This window comes from Sinohyriopsis cumingii, chromosome 8, assembly GCF_028554795.1.
Source record: "Sinohyriopsis cumingii isolate HCF-2022 chromosome 8, ASM2855479v2, whole genome shotgun sequence".
NCBI lineage: Eukaryota > Metazoa > Mollusca > Bivalvia > Unionida > Unionidae > Sinohyriopsis > Sinohyriopsis cumingii.
In genome coordinates, this window is record NC_142968.1 from 114,066,895 (window position 1) to 114,086,934 (window position 20,040).

A 20,040-nucleotide genomic window follows, 5' to 3' on the forward strand; every position below is an offset into this window, starting at 1 on the left:
AAATAATTCATCTCAAGAGTAAATAACGGTTTTAAGCAAAAAAGAGAACTTTAACCAAAACATTAACTCAGGTTTCCTATGAATGTGACCTCGACTCCATTATTTAAAGAGGAGAGAGTGGATTTTTGCAAAATGAATTGTCTTAGTGATTGATCCTGTTAAGTGAAGAGAATCCATCATGGGGATTATCAAATACATGAAAATGAACAAATTTTAATACAATCTTAACACAAACTTTCTGTGAATGTGACCTTGATCCCAAGATCAAAAGGAGTGAGAACGTGTCGCATAATGAATTCTCTTAACTTCAAAATGATTTGCCACAAGTATAAAGCAAATCCATCAGAAGGTTATGAAATATAAGGCAATAAAAACTTTAACTAAAATCTTGGCACAAATTGTCCATGACTGTGGCATCAACCCCAAAAACAATCAAAAATGCATGTCACAGAATTGTCTTAGCGTCATAATACTCCATCCACTGCATGAGAAAAATCCATCCAAGAGATTATTAAATATAAGCAAAAAAATGTATGACTGATATGAAGTACACTCACATGTGGGGTGAGTGTCTATGTTTCTACCTTCCTCTTTGAAGGGACAATTTACAAATGGTCAATCTCTGACTTTGATTATTGCTGCACTGTACTGAAATAAATTGGGGTAGATGCTAATGCTTTTTAAATTAATACAAGTTGAACTGAACTTTGCTTTCAGTATGTTTTGGTGAAATAACAAAATATAAGGTGGCTATTTTGCCCAAATCAACCCTAGCATGGACAATGCAAGTATTTGGATTCTCCCATCCATGCTCAATGTTGAAAAGCTGACAAGCAAGCAGACAGCTTCTCCATTTTCACACTGACACAGATACATGTTCTATCCTAACTCATAATTTTTTTGGGAGGATTCACTAGCTATTTCAATAGCTGACAATATATATTGGCAAGTACACACATTTTGTGCTTTGATTTAATTAAATTTAGGACACAACCTGAGATTCATTTGCCAAGATTTGCTTGGAGTCAGGTAGTCTGGCATAAAATGCTAAATGACCCTTTTCAGTACTTCTAATGCACCACATTATGGTTTTATTTTGGTCAGTCTATTTCATTCTTATACTGATATGGCATGGCATAAGGGGTAACGTTCCAATCCAATCACTTTTGAACCTTTTTTTGACAATACAAATACATTTTGTGAAAGCACCCAAATGATCCATACAGCACTGTTATCTCAACTGACTTTAGTGTTCTGCAACCTCCAAAAATTTATTAAGGAACTCAATAAATTTAACTCCTGCTCTATTCAGTTATGACTCAATTAAAACATTTTTAATGATCAAATGGTAGCTGAAAATTCCCATTTTTGGCTAAAATCAAAATATGCAAAATTCAAAGGCTTTTCCCATTTGGGAATGATCTTGTTTATTTCTTCCAACTTTTTCACGAATTCTTGGTAGGATGGAAACCCTAATCTTAATCATCTACTTCTGATGGTAACTCCATGATGATATAATTTTCCATTTATAAAATATTGATAACACTTTCAAGATTGCTGCTGTAGTGGCCTAATGAGATGTCCAAGTGGCACTACTTTCAATTAGGACCAACTAGACATCACAAGAAATCTTCAGTCAAAACACCATGTTGTCAGGACCATCCATTCTGGAGTAGCAATATTGTCAACATGGCTACTGTACTGTGGTGCCCATATTAGATGTGCATCATGGTAATCATCCAAGCAGTTTAGGAATAGCGATAATACAAACTTGTAAAATGGACAATAGACTAACCTAAACTCCATTCTGGTCTATGACCAGAAAAGCTGAAAATGAGATGATAAGATGAACTGCAAACATAAATGGAATGCAAATAAAATGGAAACAAAATAAATATTGTCAAAGAAATGGTTTTGGGTCTGTATTATAGAACAGTTTTCAGTGGGAGATTAGTGTTCCAATGAACATGTGACAGACTGTATAATTTTAATCATTGCTCAAATTGTTAGATCACACACATACAATTAGGTGTTTTATTTGCTTTGGTTATTTCTTACCTCTGGCAAACTTTTGCCCCTGAGCTTCTAACTGTTGGTAGTTATTATCTTCCTTACGAACATCTTTACACAGCTGCAGTCCCCTGGCATTCAATACGACAGCCAACTCCAAGCGCCCCAGTTGAGCACATGCATTTGCATAACGGTAATGACCCTGAAAAACAATGTGCATTTTTACCAAATTATCAATCTTTTAATGAAAGAAGCACATAACAATTACACAGCTCACCTCCTTAAGCTTATTTTGTGTCTAGAAGCTATCATAAACATCAATTGTCATGCAGAAAATAAATTCTGACTAAAGTGATTTTGACCAAAAAAATGCTGACCTTGATACAAGGCATAAAAACAAATAAAACATGTTTGAATGATACCAAAGCAGATTAGAGCATATTGATAAAAAACAGACATTGATCGTTTAAGTCAGCATTCATTATTCTTCAAGTCTGCTTTAGAAGCTACTATCACTGTCTACTCGTTGAAGCCAGATTTTACAAGGTGAAAGTCAGAGACACTGACTATCCTTTGACTGATAGGCAGTATAACCCATATTAGATGCATAGGTTATGCAGAAATAATTACAGTGATTAACCACTACAGCTGAGGTCTCACAACACCAAACTTGTATGGTGAACACTACACCACCTTTCTGGGAAAGAATTTCTGAACACAAATCTAGTACGTACAGGAAAGCAAATCTTTAAGTAAATTACGTTTCTCCAAGAATACTAACCCAATTATGTTAGAAATATTAGCCTGCTATGTTGTGAATCCAGCCCTGCTAAAAGACAAAAAATCATCTTTTCCAAACTCGTCTTGACAAAGGGCAATAACTCTTGTCCATTATCTCTCCTTGCCACCTTCAGGTGTTGCTAGTTTTTTTTTTTTTAGCTGAGCCATATACCACCGAAGATGCTTGCATGGCAGGGTGGTTGTGAGGGCTTTTAAGTAATGTGATTGGGTAAGTATTCTCTGAGAAACATAACTGACTTAAAGATTTGCCTTCTCCTTCAAATACATTCCCCAATCACATTACGTTAGGAGACGAGGTAATAGCAGGAAGTAATGCGGAGCATCCAACCTCTACTTTTGGTATCCTTTCAGGTAATGATGGCTGGATTCACCATGTAAACAATAACCTGTTCCCCTACTTACATACATATGCAACATGGCCTAGGGACACTTGGGGGCCCCAAGTGGCCGAGTGGTCTAAAGTACTATCCATTACGGATCACTGCCATCTCACCTCTGTCTGCGTGGGTTCGAGTCTCGGATTCAGCCAATGTAGGTATGTGAGAAAGCTTGCCAGTAGCTTCTCGTGGGTTGGTGGTTCTTTCGAGGGTTTTCCCGGGTTCTTCCTCCACCATTAATACTGGCCGCCATGTATAGCCTATCGTGTGCTGAAAAATGGCGTTAAACCCTACAACAACAACAACTAGGGACACTTGATTTGTGACCCCAGCACACAGTCAAGATAATTACTGAAATCTTCTTACCTACAAAATTTCATTGGCATATCCATCAAAGCTGTGTCGATTATTTTAACTGGGTCTGGTGGTCATCTGGGCTACTATCACCGAACCTACCAGATACAAGATTTGCCTCTGTGAAACTAAATCTTTGGGATAAAAGCCCGAAAAGGCTGACTCTGCAAGCCAACCAACCACAACGCTTCTGCTATAACTCAGAATGAAACATTACACTGGGGCTTGCAGAGACTGCTCTAATTTAATGAACGGTAATCTTCATGAGGCAACTTGGATCTTGTGACACCTCCTATAACCCATCTCAGCCTCGCTGCAAGGGCTTGTGGGTGATATTCTGTTTCCTAGCTTTCACCAGAAGAAAAAGGCATCTGCGTGAGCCACAGCTTACCTGTGTGTGTTTCAAGCAGTGCTTGAGTGCGCAAATAGGATCTTGCATGGCCACTGTTCTCTACCCATATAAGGAAGTGAGCGAGCACATGAGCTAAAAATTGGTTTGGTTTGCTGCTTTATGGCACAACAACACAAGTAGGTTATTTAGTGTTATGGCAATTGGAGTAAATTGCCTTGTCCAAGGATACAACACTGTAGCTGACTCAGGCTGGTCTGATGGTAGGATTTGAACCCACACTTTGTGTCACGAGTCTGACACATTAACCACTCAGCCACCGCAGCTCCCTTACTCTTTGATTACAGACAGATGGTAATCTATTTCTGGCTACAAAGCCTGGTTGTGTCAAGAGTCAGTGAGCCAAAAGAACTGGACTGAAGATAGTTTGGGTCAATGGAAAGGGCATGTAGCTCACTCACCATGCAAGTTGAAGCTAAAGCTATCAGGAAACATGTTTTATATGATAACAACTTTAGCAAAGTGTGGGTTAAAGACTCAAATATATTGAAGTGAGCCATTTGAGAACCCAGGTCAGATTTCCTTTGGAAATCGAGTGAAGGATTTTGGTTGATTGAGATTGAAATTGGCTAATAGATCTGATTTACCTTTATCATGCTCGATATCATTTCTGAAATGTGTCTGATACCATGGTGCTTCTGCCTTTGACAGCAATTGGGGCCAACTGTTTCTTCCCGAAGAGCCAGAGAAAAAAGTCAGCCAGTTAAGAGTTTGAGGGGTGATGTTATTAATATGGCACCAGTCCCTGAAAACACTGTTCTATATAAGCCTTCAGAGTGTAGGGCCTTCTTGTTGCTAGATTTTGTTTGTCAAGGGCTGGGAGACCAGTATTGGATGTGTCTTGAGTATTGGACCAGCAAGCTGAGAACATCGCTGGTACTTGGCTTCCTGAAAAGAAAGCCTTAGAATTCTCAGAGTCACAATTCTACCTGACAGGCAGTAACCGATCTTTTTAATTGTAGCCAACTGGGGAAGGAACCAAAAGGACGGCATCTCTTCCTCCTGGTCAAAAACTACTGATGCATTACCTTTTTAGTCTTGCATAGCGGTTGGAGGTTGAGGGCATTCTTAAGATGCTAGAACTATATAAATATCCTCGACTGTGGCCTTGAGGTTAAATTCAGTCCATTCCATGGTCAGATCAGAGTACAGCAGATCTGTACAATTTTAGCAGGGCTGGATTCATGAGGTAGCAGGCTAATATTCCCAACATAATGTGATTGGGGAATGTACTAGAAGGAGAAACACAAATATATGTCCAAGTGTCATCTCTTGCTGCATGAAAGAAATACTGTCACAAATTATATTAACTTTTTCTTGATAAAATAATAATAATAATAATAAAAATAATAATAATAATAACTATTATTATTAAATAATTTGCAATAATAGTTGAAAATTATTTACCTAATAATTTTTTGGGGTAAGACATCATCAGAATTACCATGTGAGATTATCCACTGTAAGCTATTCTGAATGAAAAGTTAATCATTACTTGAACATGTTTAATTTGGGTAAGACATTATCAGAATTACCATGAGATATTCTCCACTGTAAGCTATTTTGAATGAAAAGTTAATCATTACTTGAACATGTTTAATTTGAGAAATCTTCCACCAAACTCTTTTTCATAAAATTACATTTCTATAAAAAGGAAATTTCATAAAAGTACATTTCTATAAAAACGAAAACTTGTCCCCATCAAAAATCTCTTCCATAAATGTTTCATTGAATAACCTACCTTTGGCCAGTCAGGTTTTAGTATAATAGATCGTCTACCATCTGATAATGCTTCCCTGAAAAGAATCAAGTCAAAGTGTTGACTATCCTGTCAAAGCTGACAACCAGATTTTGACAAATTTCATAAGCCTCAACCAACAAAATGTATCACATACCACCAAGAGTTAATAATATACAGGAAAATTTACAGTACTTTATATAATAACTTATAAGTCGATTCCAACTGCAAACTGCACTGACCAAAACCTGCCATCGCATGTGCTGGTAGATCTACACCTATGCAGTTTGTTTGAAGTAATCAGTGGAACAAGCAATACAGACAATGATCTGTCAGTGCATTATGCAACTGCAGATCAGGGTCTATGATGTTTAGATAAACTTACATGCAAGTATATAATTTTAAGGGTGACAATGTTTGTTGAATGTCTGTAGCACAAGGAAATTCCCTGGAAAAAAACAGATTCAAAGTAATGGTAGATATAAACTTCATATTTACATATCAGTAGAATGGTTGTCAATGTAAGTTTTGCTCTGTAACAAATGATTTCAGGTGAATACAATCATTCATTAATGTAAAGTTATCATACAAAGAAAAATGATTCTCCCTGAACTATTGTCTTTGAGGTTCCAAGGTCCACAATTAGTGTCCATCATGTTTAAAAAATGTAATATCCATGTTAACTGGAAATCACTATGTATGATTGAAATCATATAAATCTGATTGGTGATGTTTACTTGCCAAATATGCTCTTTTGCATTTTGTGATGTGGTATAACTAAGACACTGAATTTTATTAATCAGAACTATGACTGACATTCATAACTTTTTGCTGGAAGTTAACATATATTTATACGCAACAATCCCATTAAATATTAACTTTAAAGATGCTTTAAGGTCTTGAAAGAAAAGTACATAATATACATACAAAAGTCTAAATGAAGTAGATCAGAAAATTTTCATATAAATTCATAAATTGCTTTCTTACCTGAACAACCCATATTTTATAAATGCCTGGCATCTGTTACCAAAGTAGACATGGTTTAAGCGACTGAAATGGAAATGAGTAGAAATTCAATGTTTCTCTAGAGTGCATTTTTACATCTTTGGTGCAAGGATGTGGCTGAAATCAGTAATTTCATTTTCAGTCACATATTTGTGTTCTTTAGAGTTATTTTAGGTAATACGTCAGTGTTTACCAAACTGTTTTATTTACCCGCTTATAAAGAGTAAAGCACTTTGATAACAAGTGAAAATGAACATGAAGAAACTGTGATTTAGATTTTCAATTTTGCTCTGAGATTTTGCCAAACTGTGTTGAAAACAATTAAGCAACTGTGTCTGACAATTTTTTTCTCCATCCTTCTGTGAAAATCACACACATGCACACATACAAGACCCTGACACTGATATGACCACCAATTTCACTAGAGTCTCAGAAATTGCAGGCTAGTAAAACTACTGAAAACTAATGCAATTCCTTAGGACAGTACAACTCTGATTCTTATTTTTGTTACCAGACACACTAAAAGAGAGCTCTCTATCAGTTGTTGTAAGAAACTCCAATTTCAGATCAACTGTTTGCCTGGAAAAAGCACATTGAAACACAAACAAAATAGCACAGTGTATGCCTTCCCTGTGTTTAATAGCATACATGCCAACGAGCGAGGTAAATGCATAATTTTTGCTAATTTAATTGGCAAAAAAGATTAATCAAAGCAAAAAAAAAGTATAATACATATTACAGGTAGTAATATTAGTAAAAAACTTCAATGAAGCTGTGACATCGTAGCTAAATATATTACATTCAACAGATAAGTAAACTATATGATAAATGTACATTTCTTTCACTACTAACCTGGTTGGCATGTATGCAACAGTAGTCTATACAGACACTAGAAGGGTATGGTCAACTACAGAGATCAATGATCAGCAGGGTATGGTGAACTACAGAGATCAATGATCAGCAGAATATGGTGAACTACAGAGATAAATGATCAGTAGTGTATGGTCAACTTCGGAGATTACTGATTAGCAGGGTATGGTCAACTACGGAGATTACTTATCTTCAGGGTATGGCCAACTACAGAGATCAATGATCAGAAGGGTATGGTCAACTACGGAGATTACTGATCAGCAGGGTATGGTCAACTACGGAGATTACTGATCAGCAGGGTATGGCCAGCTACAGAGATCAATGATCAGCAAGACCTTAACCTTTGACCTTTTTGATTTCAGTACTGACAAGGGTAATCCTTAGCCAGCATGTAATCCATCCACAAAGTTTGTCATAAGTATGTGCTGCAGGACTTACGTTATCTGGCAGAATAGGAAAAATTAATGGACAGAATGGGTCACTGCATAATATTCACTGCCAAAATGGCATGAACAAAAAACAATAAACTGTTAAAATGGTTATGAGCCCTGGTGCCAATGACCCACAAGGCACATAAAACAGCCCCCCCCCCGAAACAAAGATAAAAGAGCAATGTGGTTGATTCTAGACTGATTCAAGCATACCACACGCTTAATGAATAGAATATACTCATTCCACCAAAACCCACAAGATGATCAATTCCAATGGGTGACAGAAATGTCTTATGAACTATTTTTAACTTGGGTACCAAATGAGAGCTCATGATGCATAATCATTTACAGAAAAAGATGAAATCTTCAGCAAAAACACTGCTGAATTATTTCCAAGATAGTGTAGTGGGAGAAAAAATGTAGACTGAAATGTCGGAAATAAATTTTAAAAGGGAATGGTTACATGAGGAAGACTCATTACAGGAGAGGCTAATTATGATCACAAGCACTTGCGGATTTATTCATTTCTGCAATTAATAATCAGTTTTGCAGCATTTAATACCCTGAGTAAGTCCCTGCTGATTTGGACCATAGCATGGCTTACAACAATCTGCAAACTTTACAAAGAAAATAACCATGTCCTGAACAGCAAATAGGGTTAATTTAATTGATACAGAAGTTAGAGAAAACCATGACTATACAAAGACCAATTTAAAACATATAACATTGTTGGAAAAGTGAACATTTATTGCAGAAATTATTTAATCCATGATGCAAGTGCCTGTGATAATGATTTGTTTCAATTTCTTGAATAAACAAGATACACATATGGGTATTTGAGATCTGGGAAGGGCCATCAGGATACACTTTTTCTATGTCTGTAATGAACACTGTGCATACATTTTTATTCCTAATACCATTTAAAAGTTAATAAGTTTTTCGTTTTTTTTTATATGCCCTATGTAAGCCATGATGCAACACAGTATGAGTATCAGTTCCCCATAAGATGCATTACCACTACCCTAAATTAAAAAATATCTTGTAAAAAGAATATACTGAATGCAGTTGTCCCTTTATCTAATACATATGTTGTAAATAAACTTAACATGATCTGATTTAGAAGATTACTAAATGTACATATCACTTATTAAATATGCATATCATTTACCCTTGCATTCAAAGACATTAATACTCCAATCAGTCTAATTAATACGTTACTTCTTCATTTAGGTAAATGATATCTACATTGTCACTTAGAAAGAATGATTCAGAACAATATGCTTAAACCTGATGTTTACCTTGCTGAATATAAAGTAATTCAGACGTCAGCATTTTAATTGTAACGGCAAGAATACTTGCACATCATGTTGAGATCACATGGCGGTCCATTACAGTGCCAATGCTCAAAGCTAATTGTTTAACTGGTATCAAAATAGTGGTACACAATATGGTGGGCCCTACTTTGGACTATAACTGGGGATATCTAAATAAAGGAATTAATATTAGCAGATTTTAGTGAATGAAGGCTTCAGTAGTCATTGCCAGTTTCTGATTAATCTACTAGTTACTCTGAAACATTCAAATCTTGCGCACAATTAGAAGAAATTGTGCAGATGTTGTGACAACTTCACTGACATTCACAAACTGCCATTTCCTTGCATTTTCCAGTTTGTAAACAATGGCATTGACATACAAGAAATCAGAAGCACGGATGTAGAGACTTCAAAAGATTTTACACTATCCGTGCTGCAAACTTCATCATGTTGAGACTTCAAAAGATTTTACACTATCCGTGCTGCAAACTTCATCATGTAGAGACTTCAAAAGATTTTACACTATCCGTGCTGCAAACTTCATCATGCAGAGACTTCAAAAGATTTTACACTATCCGTGCTGCAAACTTCATCATTAACTAACTCCACAAAGAAAGATAGTGGTTGATCTTGACCCACCACCACTCCAACCCTAAGTTTTTGCTCACTTTTCTTGGGAATTATTTTCATTCAAAGATTTGGGGCATATAACAAAAATGAAATTTAAAGCATCAAACCATATGGTAAAGAAACATGGTGTTATTCTGCAAGATGACTGCAATGATATGGAATCAATGGACTTATATCTAATTATAATAACTGATACATAAACCCAAATGCTTGTCAAGTAGGCTTACTCATTGTAAACAGCCTTAGTGTAGCATTCAATTGCCTTGTCAAACTGTCCAGCTGCAAAGAATTTGTTCCCATCATTTTTCATTTCTTCTGAGGATGAAGACTGCTAGAAAAAGAAACGACTGAATAAACTTTCAAGAAGGATAGTCTTTGTTATGTAATCACTAATAGATATTCAGACATCTAAATAAGAAGCGCATCTGCATTATCTTCAGCAAACAAATGCCAAAAAATGCATAAAGAACATTTTAAAATGACTCCAAAATATTTATAATAATTTCATACAAGCATATTGACAAATTTTGTTCTCAAATGTTTTTAGTCAATGCTTCATTATGATGCACACAATATATATAAAGTAGGTGATGAGATAGATATTACATGCATGTTTGCAATAATAGCACTCAAAAATCATTAAACAAATGCCATGAAATCAAGTGCACCTGCAGCTGGGCTGAGTCACTAAACCATGAGAATTTTTCAAAGGCATGATAATTTTTTTTTAAAAATCATTACTACAGTGAAACCTATCTTGAAAGACCACTGCTATGTGAGACCATCTGTCTTGAGAGACCATATTCTCAATCTAATAATTTACTGATTATATAGCATTGTGACCTGTTATGAAAGACCACCTGCCTTGAGAGACCATAACTTTTTGGCAGAAAGGGTGGTCTTTCAAGACAGGTTCTCTGTAGCAAACTAAGGGTTGTGGGTTTAATACCAACTCAGGCAAGTTCAGATGTCGCAGTGTCTTTTGGGAAAAGGTCTTAGTTCCCATTTCCTTCCGTAATATATGCAACAATGTGTAAAGAGTGTCACTAATACTAACAAAAACAAAAATGCAATTACTTTAAAAGCAGCGAGATTTTTTTTTACAATGCTAACACTGCTTATCCAAGAAATATCTGCCATGTATCATGTGGTTCATCATACTTGTTCAAATTATGAATAATAAAACTGCAAAGGTTTATGTGACCAGGCAAAGAAAATGATAATTTTGCTCCCAACTGCCAGACCTTGTCCTGAAAATATGTTCTGTTGAAAATGCAGGTGTCTTTTCTTTTCTGGTATTTTAACATGAAGACAGTACTGTGCCTTGCTGCTTGGTGGATTATGCAATGGGGGTTATTTTTCCTCCTTTTCACAAGTAGAGAGTACTCTATATTGCATATGTGTGCAATCGAGCAGAACAGCAATTATATAGAATTTGTTCTCCAGCCTACTTGGCTACCAATGATAAAATCTTACTGTGAACTGTGAGATAAAGCTGTAGTTGTTGGGCAAAAATGTAAAGTAAGCAAATTTCATGACTCTAGTCCTAGGGACATAGAAGTAAAAGTGCAGACAGAAAAATAATTTTTATGAATGAACTTGACCCAGAAGATAAAATCTTGACTGCAATACACAAGATGACATCAAATTGAGAACTGCATAACATTTAGCTTAAAATACTGACCTGTGACCTTACCTTAACAACCACTCCCAAATATGGAATGAAACACATCTTGCATTGATAGTATATAACAAAATAAAGTTACATCCATTTACCTTAAACAGCTCTTAAAGCGTTTCTTACCTTAATTTTACAACCTGTTTGTAGCATTAAAAATATTCAAAGAATATGAAGTACCAAAAATCTCTGAAACCTAGCTTATTTTCCTAAAAATCTGGTAACATGCCTGTTCTCTTTAAGCATTTTTTGTAATCACCCAACTCTAAGAGCATGTGGCATCAGAGTAATGACCTTCATCAGTAGGCTATTAATGAATGGATTATTTATTTGCCTAGGGTAAAAACTCAATGTATGTAATAAAATAATGTTGTCTCTGTATAATCTAATACTAATTTTGAATTTCATATGTAAACTCTGTAACAGACAGGAACTTCTAGGCGAACTCCCACACCTTCTTCTACTTTTTTTTCACATGCAGGAATTATTGCTCGTATTCATACTTTGAAAAATAAATGTTCATGAAAAATATCCATACATAAATGTTCATCTGTATGAGTCAAACTTGTTTACAGGAGCCACCCATAGAAAAGGCAAAATCGGCCTTTGTAGAAAGGTGACCTCTGAAGGCGTGTTCAGTCTCAAACTTGGTACATGACAAATTTATGTACAATGAACCAAATAGCATTAGCATTAGTAATAGTATCATAAATATTTCAAACGTATTATTATCAGCAGTAGTAGTATTCTACCATGGTACCTGTATTTAGTTGGGCTAATTGCACCAATCAAGACAACTACAAATGTGTACATGCACTCATTTATCTCTCTTTTTTTACACATGCAAAATCTTATATATCATTATCAGTAGAAATATATCACTGAATTAGAACAGGTAGTTCCTGCATGAATGACACAAGGGAACATGTTCATTTGCATGGCTACCAATTTTATAAACTTTTACTGGTAGCAAACTAAAATAAGCTGTTTACACATGAAAGCATTACAGCCTTCTACAATCTACAAACAGCTTGAAGTTAAATGATAGACTTCAACCATCTTATCTGGTATTCTTCTTGAGGTCTCCATTTTTTATTAAAGAACATGCAGTCAATTTTTTTTACTAACAGACATCTAATATTTCAAACAAACAAGTAACAGATCCAATTAACACACTCCCCCCCCAAGTAGAAGTAGAATTCTTCTCTGTTCAATTCATACTAGAAGCTTACATGTTTCTGATTTTTTTTCTGCTCTTCCAGATAGTCTTTTCCATTTTTTCCCAACATGATCACACACTGTGTATCTGCAACATGAAATGAAGAGTCTGAAAACGGATAAATGCATGCATGTCGGCATATGATGAAGGTTACAGTGACCTATTTTGGTTACAATAGATTATTACCTACTGGTCAAGCTTAATGACTCTATGGACAAAAATGAATATGATTCAGATATGGGCTTGAAAAATTGCCAGACTTAAATTGCAACCTGCAGTGTCCAACTTTTGGCATGGTGACACAGTAGGTTATATCCACATACAATATTTTAAGACTGCAAACTGGAATTTAATATGGAATATGAAAAACTACATAGACACAAAATGCTGAAATTTTTTTTTCACAGCAATCATATATACATATTTAACTAAGATGAGCTTTGTTTTCCATTTAAAAGCAAGTTTAACAATTTTACAATCCTAAAACTCAATCTACATATTTACCACATATCATAATTATATCGAAGTTAACTTCAGTTACATTAAAAGACAGAATAAAGAAAACATCATATGACACAATAAGCACTCAGTCCAACATTAAGTTACTTACAGAAATGCACAGCATACAGCACTCCAAACTTTGCTTGCTTTTCTTTATCCTTCAATTCTGTAGTTTTCATAATTTTGGTCCTACATCAAATAGAAGTGCACAAGAAATAAACTTAGCTACAAGAATAGATTAAATCTGCACTTGTTTATGTTATAATCACAAGAATCCACAAAGACTTATGGACATATGTATCAGAATTTAATGGTACAAACATGGCTATATTGTGCCAATTGAAAGTGCAATTCCCCCCAAAAATGAAAAAATGAAGAACTACAGGAAATTTTCAGGAGGATAAATATGGCACACACACTGCATGGTATGGATGAAGTATATTTTTAACTTGCAAGGAATGACTCATGCGTGTCTTCCTTAGCCTTGAACTTGTTTGCATTTATTATACTTTACTGACAGCTTTCACTGAAACAAGATAAAAAACAACTAAACACTATGTAATTTAACAATGCTGGTTGACAGCATGTCACTAAAACAACACCCATTAGGAACTGGGTGAGCAAGCAGTGTGTGCTAAAGCATGAATAACAACATGCATTAACAATAGCATGTTGTATCATGTGGTTTAAAAATTAAGAGAAAGTCAAAGAAAGTGAACAATTTCACAATATATTTGCAAAATTCAAACAATATTTACCATCTGTTTAGGAATGAATATTAATCCCTATAAATCCAAGATCATGTATGGAAAGAAATCAGAATTTCAAAGAACAATGTGTTATTTTGATTACAAAAGGGGTTACTGTAGCTTTTTTAATGATTTACATATAATTAGATGGTTTGTAATTTTGCTGCAATAAGAGAAAGACTGTTAAAATTTTAAGTGCAACTTACTAAAAGGAAGATGAATCAGTAAACTACATAACATTCCAATCTGAAAACAATTAAAGGGCCTTCATCCAGGATGCATTTTGTCAGATCTGGTCAAGTTTTGTTCAGACATCTGTGAAGGGGCCCTGAGTGGCTGAGTGGTCTAATGCGCTCACTGTTCCGGATCACTGCCATCTCACCTCTGTCTGTGTGGGTTCAAGTCCAAGGCTCGGCTAGCATGGGTACGTGGGAAAGCCTGCCAGTAGCTTCTCGTGGGTCGGTGGCTCTTACCTGGGTTTTCCAGGGTTCTTCCTCCACCATTAATACTGGCCGCCATGTACAGCCTATCTTGTGCTGAAAAATGGCGTTAAACCCAAGAACAACAACAACAACAGACATCTGTGAAAAGATGCTTAGTGGTTTTCCAACTTTTATTAACATCAGATGGGCATTATTTGTACACATTTCAAAGGTCTTGATAACCTGATGCCTCTATCAAATTTGTGCTCAGTAGTTTTTACGAAGTAACTCAAAATATTTCCTATTTTCTTTTAATGACAGCAATATTTCATATGGAGTCAGTATCATTTGTACAGATCTGAAAGTGCTTCGTAACATAATGCTTTTTGCCAAGTTTGTTTACTTGATCAAGCATATTTTGTGTGTGAAAAGTTGCTTATTTGTTTTTCTGTATATAGCAATGAAACTCCATTTGACAACACTGCCATAATCTGCCAGCATGTTTTCTCTCAAATGCAGTGAAATTCTGTCGAGCATTTTTTGAAAAATCATTTAAAGGCTGCCTTTTTAATTTAGAAGTTGCAGCCATACATGATGGCATGGTGACACAGTAGGTTATATCCACATACAAACTGGCAAAATGACATTATTTGTATAAATAGGAAAGGCATTTTGGTCAAATTCTGCTTAGTAGTTTTTAAGAGGGCATTTTAAACTTGTTCTATTTTTAGTAGTGGCAGCCACATTTGATTGCCAGTTGTCAATATTAAAAACAAACTGAAAGGCCTTTATGCAAAGATTATTTAGATACCAGTTGGTCAAGCAGTTCCTGAGGAGTCTTTTAAAGGGTTTTCTCTTCTTTCAGTAATGGTGCTATATCTGAAAACAGAACTGCATCATTTGGACACATTTTAAAGGTCTTCATGTCGAATCAGTTTCTGTCAAACCTGGTTCAATTCTATCAGCTTCTAATAATTCAACATCTTTTTTTTTAACATTTGCAAAAATATCCAAGGCTGTCATACCAGGATTCTTGCTGCCAAGTTTGGCTTAAACGTCAAATCATTTTTTGTAAGTTGTTGAAAATAATAAATCTTGATGGATAACGTACACTGGACAATGAAGGCTGGCTATAGGACCATACCATAAACTCGTCATTATGAACAGGCAAACTAATGAATATAGCACTGGGAAATGACTGCTACATTCCTCACATGTTGTACATCAGTTGTGTATAACCTTGAATGCCTTGTCTGTCAGGTATGAAACTGTTGCAGCAGAAAACTGACATGCCTGACATTCTTTATATAAAGCATCAACATATGATTTTCAACAAATTTTAATGATGAAGATATTGTCATGCCTCCCATTAATTATATAATGTTTGTTGTTGTGGGGTTTAACGACATTTTTCAGCACACAATAGGCTATGCATGGCAGCCAGTATTAATGGTGGAGGAAGAACCCAGGAAAACCCCGGGAAGAACCACCAGCCCACAAGAAGCTACTGGCAAACTTTCTCACATACCCACATTGGCTGAATCCTAGACTTGAACTCAAACAGACAGAGGTGAGATGGCAGTGATCCGTAAAGGAGAGCGCTTTAGACCACTTGGCCACTCGGGACCCTTATTATATAATGCATTAACATATGATTTCCAACAAACTTTATATAAAATTTTATTGATGAAGATGGATCCCACCCACAAATCCATTGTCATTAAACAATTTTATTCTGGAATATGCTTTACAGGCAAAAAAAATATACATAGGTCATATGAATTCTAACATACATGATGTCAAGTATCTCTTGCAATTTTTCCCCTTCTGCAATAGCATCTTCAATCTCTATGCTTGGTGCTGACACCCAAGCATCTACCTGGTCAATGATGCCCAATACCTTCACCAGAATCCCCTTCTTCCTCTGAAAGCAAAGAATGTTGAGATCTTCATTGAACAAGAATTTTATTTTTAAAAAATGAGCAATTTACAATTTACTGTCAGTGCCTCAGCAACATTGAAATCCCTCTCTAAGATTCACAAATTTGACTTTATGCTTACCAATGATACGATTTATCAGGTCACACTGTTCAATGTTAGGAACACACATATAGGACAAATGATCAAATGACAGTTTTCAACTTCAGCAGCAGAGATGTGAGATATAACGAATCACATAAGTGTTGCACTCTGAGTACATGATCATGGGTTTTCTGCATTAGTTCAAGTTTGGCATACATAACTGAACACTTGTTCAATTATTACTTAGAAAAGAAAACCGTTAAGAGAAAATCAAATAGTTATATCAAAGGTTGGTATGTTGTGGATGAAAAATAAACTTTAATGATAGCAAGCAGGAAAGGAAAATTCAAGAGTGTACAGTACATCTCATGTGTCTTTTTGGAATCCCATGCATTGTGGTAGTTGTAGAGAGAGAGAGGAGAATTAAGAAAAAACTCCTCCACCATCTCTTCACACGTCCTGATGGAGTTGCCACTGTGGCTTGTGGAGAATTGCTCTGTACACTATGGTTTCTTGTGGAGTCATTCAGGATGACCACCATGGAGTTGACATGATCTCTATGAAATGGGCCTGACTTACTGTGTTTGACCCCTGCAAGCATGCTCTTTATAGGTTGAGAGAGAGAGTGATGCTGATTTATCTACATCATTATCAGATTTCCTAGTTCTAATGAAGATTATGCAATAGATGTGATGCCAAATCAAATATTAGATAATAGTTAACAGAGTTGCAATGCCTTGAAAATTGTACTTTTTTCATTTACAAAAGGCTGATCAATAGCTTTTGCTAAAAGTTTATGCATTTACGCTATTCAAAGAAATCTTAAGAAACATATGCACTGACTTGGTGAGACCTTGTTGATATTCTCTTGAAGTGTGCAAAGTTATGCTACTGTTTAAACATGAAAAGTAATGTCACTTGAATTCCCGATAACAGCTGCTTCTGTTTAAAACTACGAAATACAACAGAAAACACAAAATTTACACTTACATGTCAACCACATGTTTAGTCCTTGAAACATATTGACCAAGTCATGAGGCTGAATAAACATGTACATTGCAACAAACTTTAGTTCAATTCTGACTGCATTTATACTGTATAGGACTGGTTATTTCCTTTATTGTTTTTTTCTGAATGGGGCATTATTTTATTCTTACATTTATCACAAGATAAAAGTGTTTCAAGTAATATACTTTGGAAACTTAAATGGTATCCCCACAATAAAGAATTAGCTTGAGCTGATGTTCTACTGAAATAAAGATAGTGACCATTGTAGGAACAGTTATAACATTAGCATCAGAAAACTCTGTAAATTTCAGAGTGGGAAAGGTGTATTCAAGAAATTTAAGGCATGCTGCATGGTTGTATCCAAGTGTCCTATTATCTGATCATTCTTGTAAGGAAAAACAAAAAAATTTTTTTTTATCATCACAGAAAAAACTATCCGGTCATATGGAAATGATGCATCAATAACCTAATCGTAATATAGATCTAAGACGTTTCATTATTTCAATAGTTTCCAGTTTGTGACTATGAACATTTGGCTACTGATTAAAAAAAACCCCCAAAACATGCAAACTAATTTCTTTCAATAGTACTTAGCTGATTTCTGTATTTAGTATACTGCTTTGTAGCTAAAATGAATTCAGTGGAAGACAGGAGATTGAATCTTCATCTCTCTCTCTGTTCATCGATTGATAAAATGAAAGCTGTCAAATTTATATTTCTCTAACATGATGTAATGACTTTAAAAGACCTATCAGTAGCAGTAATACCAAGTTTGGTCTCAACATTTATCTCAAATTGTTTTAGTGCTTTCTACTGCTTATTACAGAATCCTCTATTTAACAAAAAAAACAAAAACTTCAGAAACTGCTAATGGGCCTATTTCGAGTACATTTGGTGGAATGAATCTTTTTTTATTTTAAATTTCTCAATACTATGTTATTGGAATGTGTAGATACATTCATTTCCTTTTTCTGTGAAAAGAATAACAAACAATAGATGTGAAACAATTTACAACAAAATCGCATTCATATGTGACTAATGTGAAACAATATTGCACAAGTTCAGATAGTTACCCCAATCATGAGCACAACCGAATCAGGTCAAGTGTTTGGGTGGGTGGGGGGATACATTTTTTTTTAAAAGGGCCACAACTTTCCTTGAAAGGGCACCAAAGCAAAAGATGCTGTGTCAGTGTGCATAATACCCAATAAATGTGCACAAGAATAAAACAATAATCAAATTTCATATGACTGTACCTTCATGTATGTGTATGTTTCTCTAGTGATGTGATTTTGATTTTTAACTCACTTTAACAATTTTTCAGTCATATCGCTACGATGTCTGCAATGTAGCAGTTTATAGTGATGTCTAGCACTAGGGCATCATGCCGCAGACATGTAGCATCATGCCTCACCCAGTCATAATATCCTGACACCAGGCTGACCAGTCCTAACACTAACCTCTTAATGCTGAACACCAAGCAAAGCAGCTGTTAGTACCATTTTTGTAAGTCTCTGGTATGACTCAGCCGAGGATCGAACCCACAACCTCCTGCATTCGAGGCAGATGCTCTAACCACTAGGCCACAGGAGCAGTTGTATGTTTTTCTAGCTGGATGTGGGTAGAATAGAAGCCCTGGCAAGTTCTCAATAATACCTTGTACTATTTCTTTTGACATTCAATCACAGAATAATAGATGTGATTTAAACTCAAGATTTGTATTATAAAAAGAAGACCATACCATTCCTTTCCTTATATGAAATAAATTTATCTTGTGATGAATGAAATTACCAAAAAAAAATTCCCAGTCGGAAAGAAAAATCTAGCTCATAAATTAAATGGCCATCAGTCCCTTGCAGTACACGTGCAGTGAAAATAAAACCAGTATGTATATTCAGTCTCATCAGTGGGTCATTACATGATTCATAAATTCAGAATTTGTTTGTTTTGTTGGGTTGTTTTTCTTAAAAACAAATGTGGCTGTCAAGTGGAATTTAATTGTCTAAACCTAAGAGGATTATTTTCCATAAATAGCTGAATAAATTTACATTGTTCAAGAGAAGATCAATACAGTGTGCCTCTCGTCAAGTCAGTGCATAGGTTTGTTCACATTTTCTTGAATTAAGTAAGTGTAAACATATTGCAAAATAAGTTGATCGCCCTTCTCTAAATGTACAGAATAGGCAGAAGTTTTTCTTTTTTTTTATAGAAATTAAGATCACTTGATTCTTGATTATAAATTATACATGATGTTTCGGTCTTTCCATGTGTAGTCATCATTCATCGACTAGTCAAATGTCAAAAAGTAAAACATCCGTTGTTAATGATTGGAACCATACTCTGAGCAACATGTATGAAGTGCAAAACACCAAGTCATTCATGTGATAGAAAGACACCATTTCCAAGGTGAAATTTACATCTTCTGGTGTTAACATTTTAGAAGTGTTTACAATGGTCACAGCCTTGATTTCTGCTGAACATCCGCTGAAGCCAAGTCTTTATT

At 35.3% G+C, this 20,040-nt stretch overlaps 1 protein-coding gene across 2 annotated transcripts in view; it reads right to left on the reverse strand.

Annotated features, from left to right (window-relative positions):
- The window catches only part of LOC149794416 (uncharacterized), a 159,077-nt gene that overhangs the window by 111,330 nt on the left and 27,707 nt on the right, over nt 1–20,040 (reverse strand). Inside the window, exons 5-11 of one of the 2 annotated variants that reach the window (XM_089968612.1) lie at nt 16,301–16,431; nt 13,446–13,525; nt 12,849–12,922; nt 10,166–10,266; nt 6,677–6,739; nt 5,693–5,747; nt 2,059–2,212 (exon numbers count right to left, since the gene is read on the reverse strand). In XM_089968612.1, the coding sequence (XP_089824738.1) occupies nt 2,059–2,212; nt 5,693–5,747; nt 6,677–6,739; nt 10,166–10,266; nt 12,849–12,922; nt 13,446–13,525; nt 16,301–16,431 (658 nt within the window). Of the gene's footprint in view, nt 1–2,058; nt 2,213–5,692; nt 5,748–6,676; nt 6,740–10,165; nt 10,270–12,848; nt 12,923–13,445; nt 13,526–16,300; nt 16,432–20,040 lie in introns of both variants that reach the window. The other variant, XM_089968611.1, reaches the window with a different exon arrangement.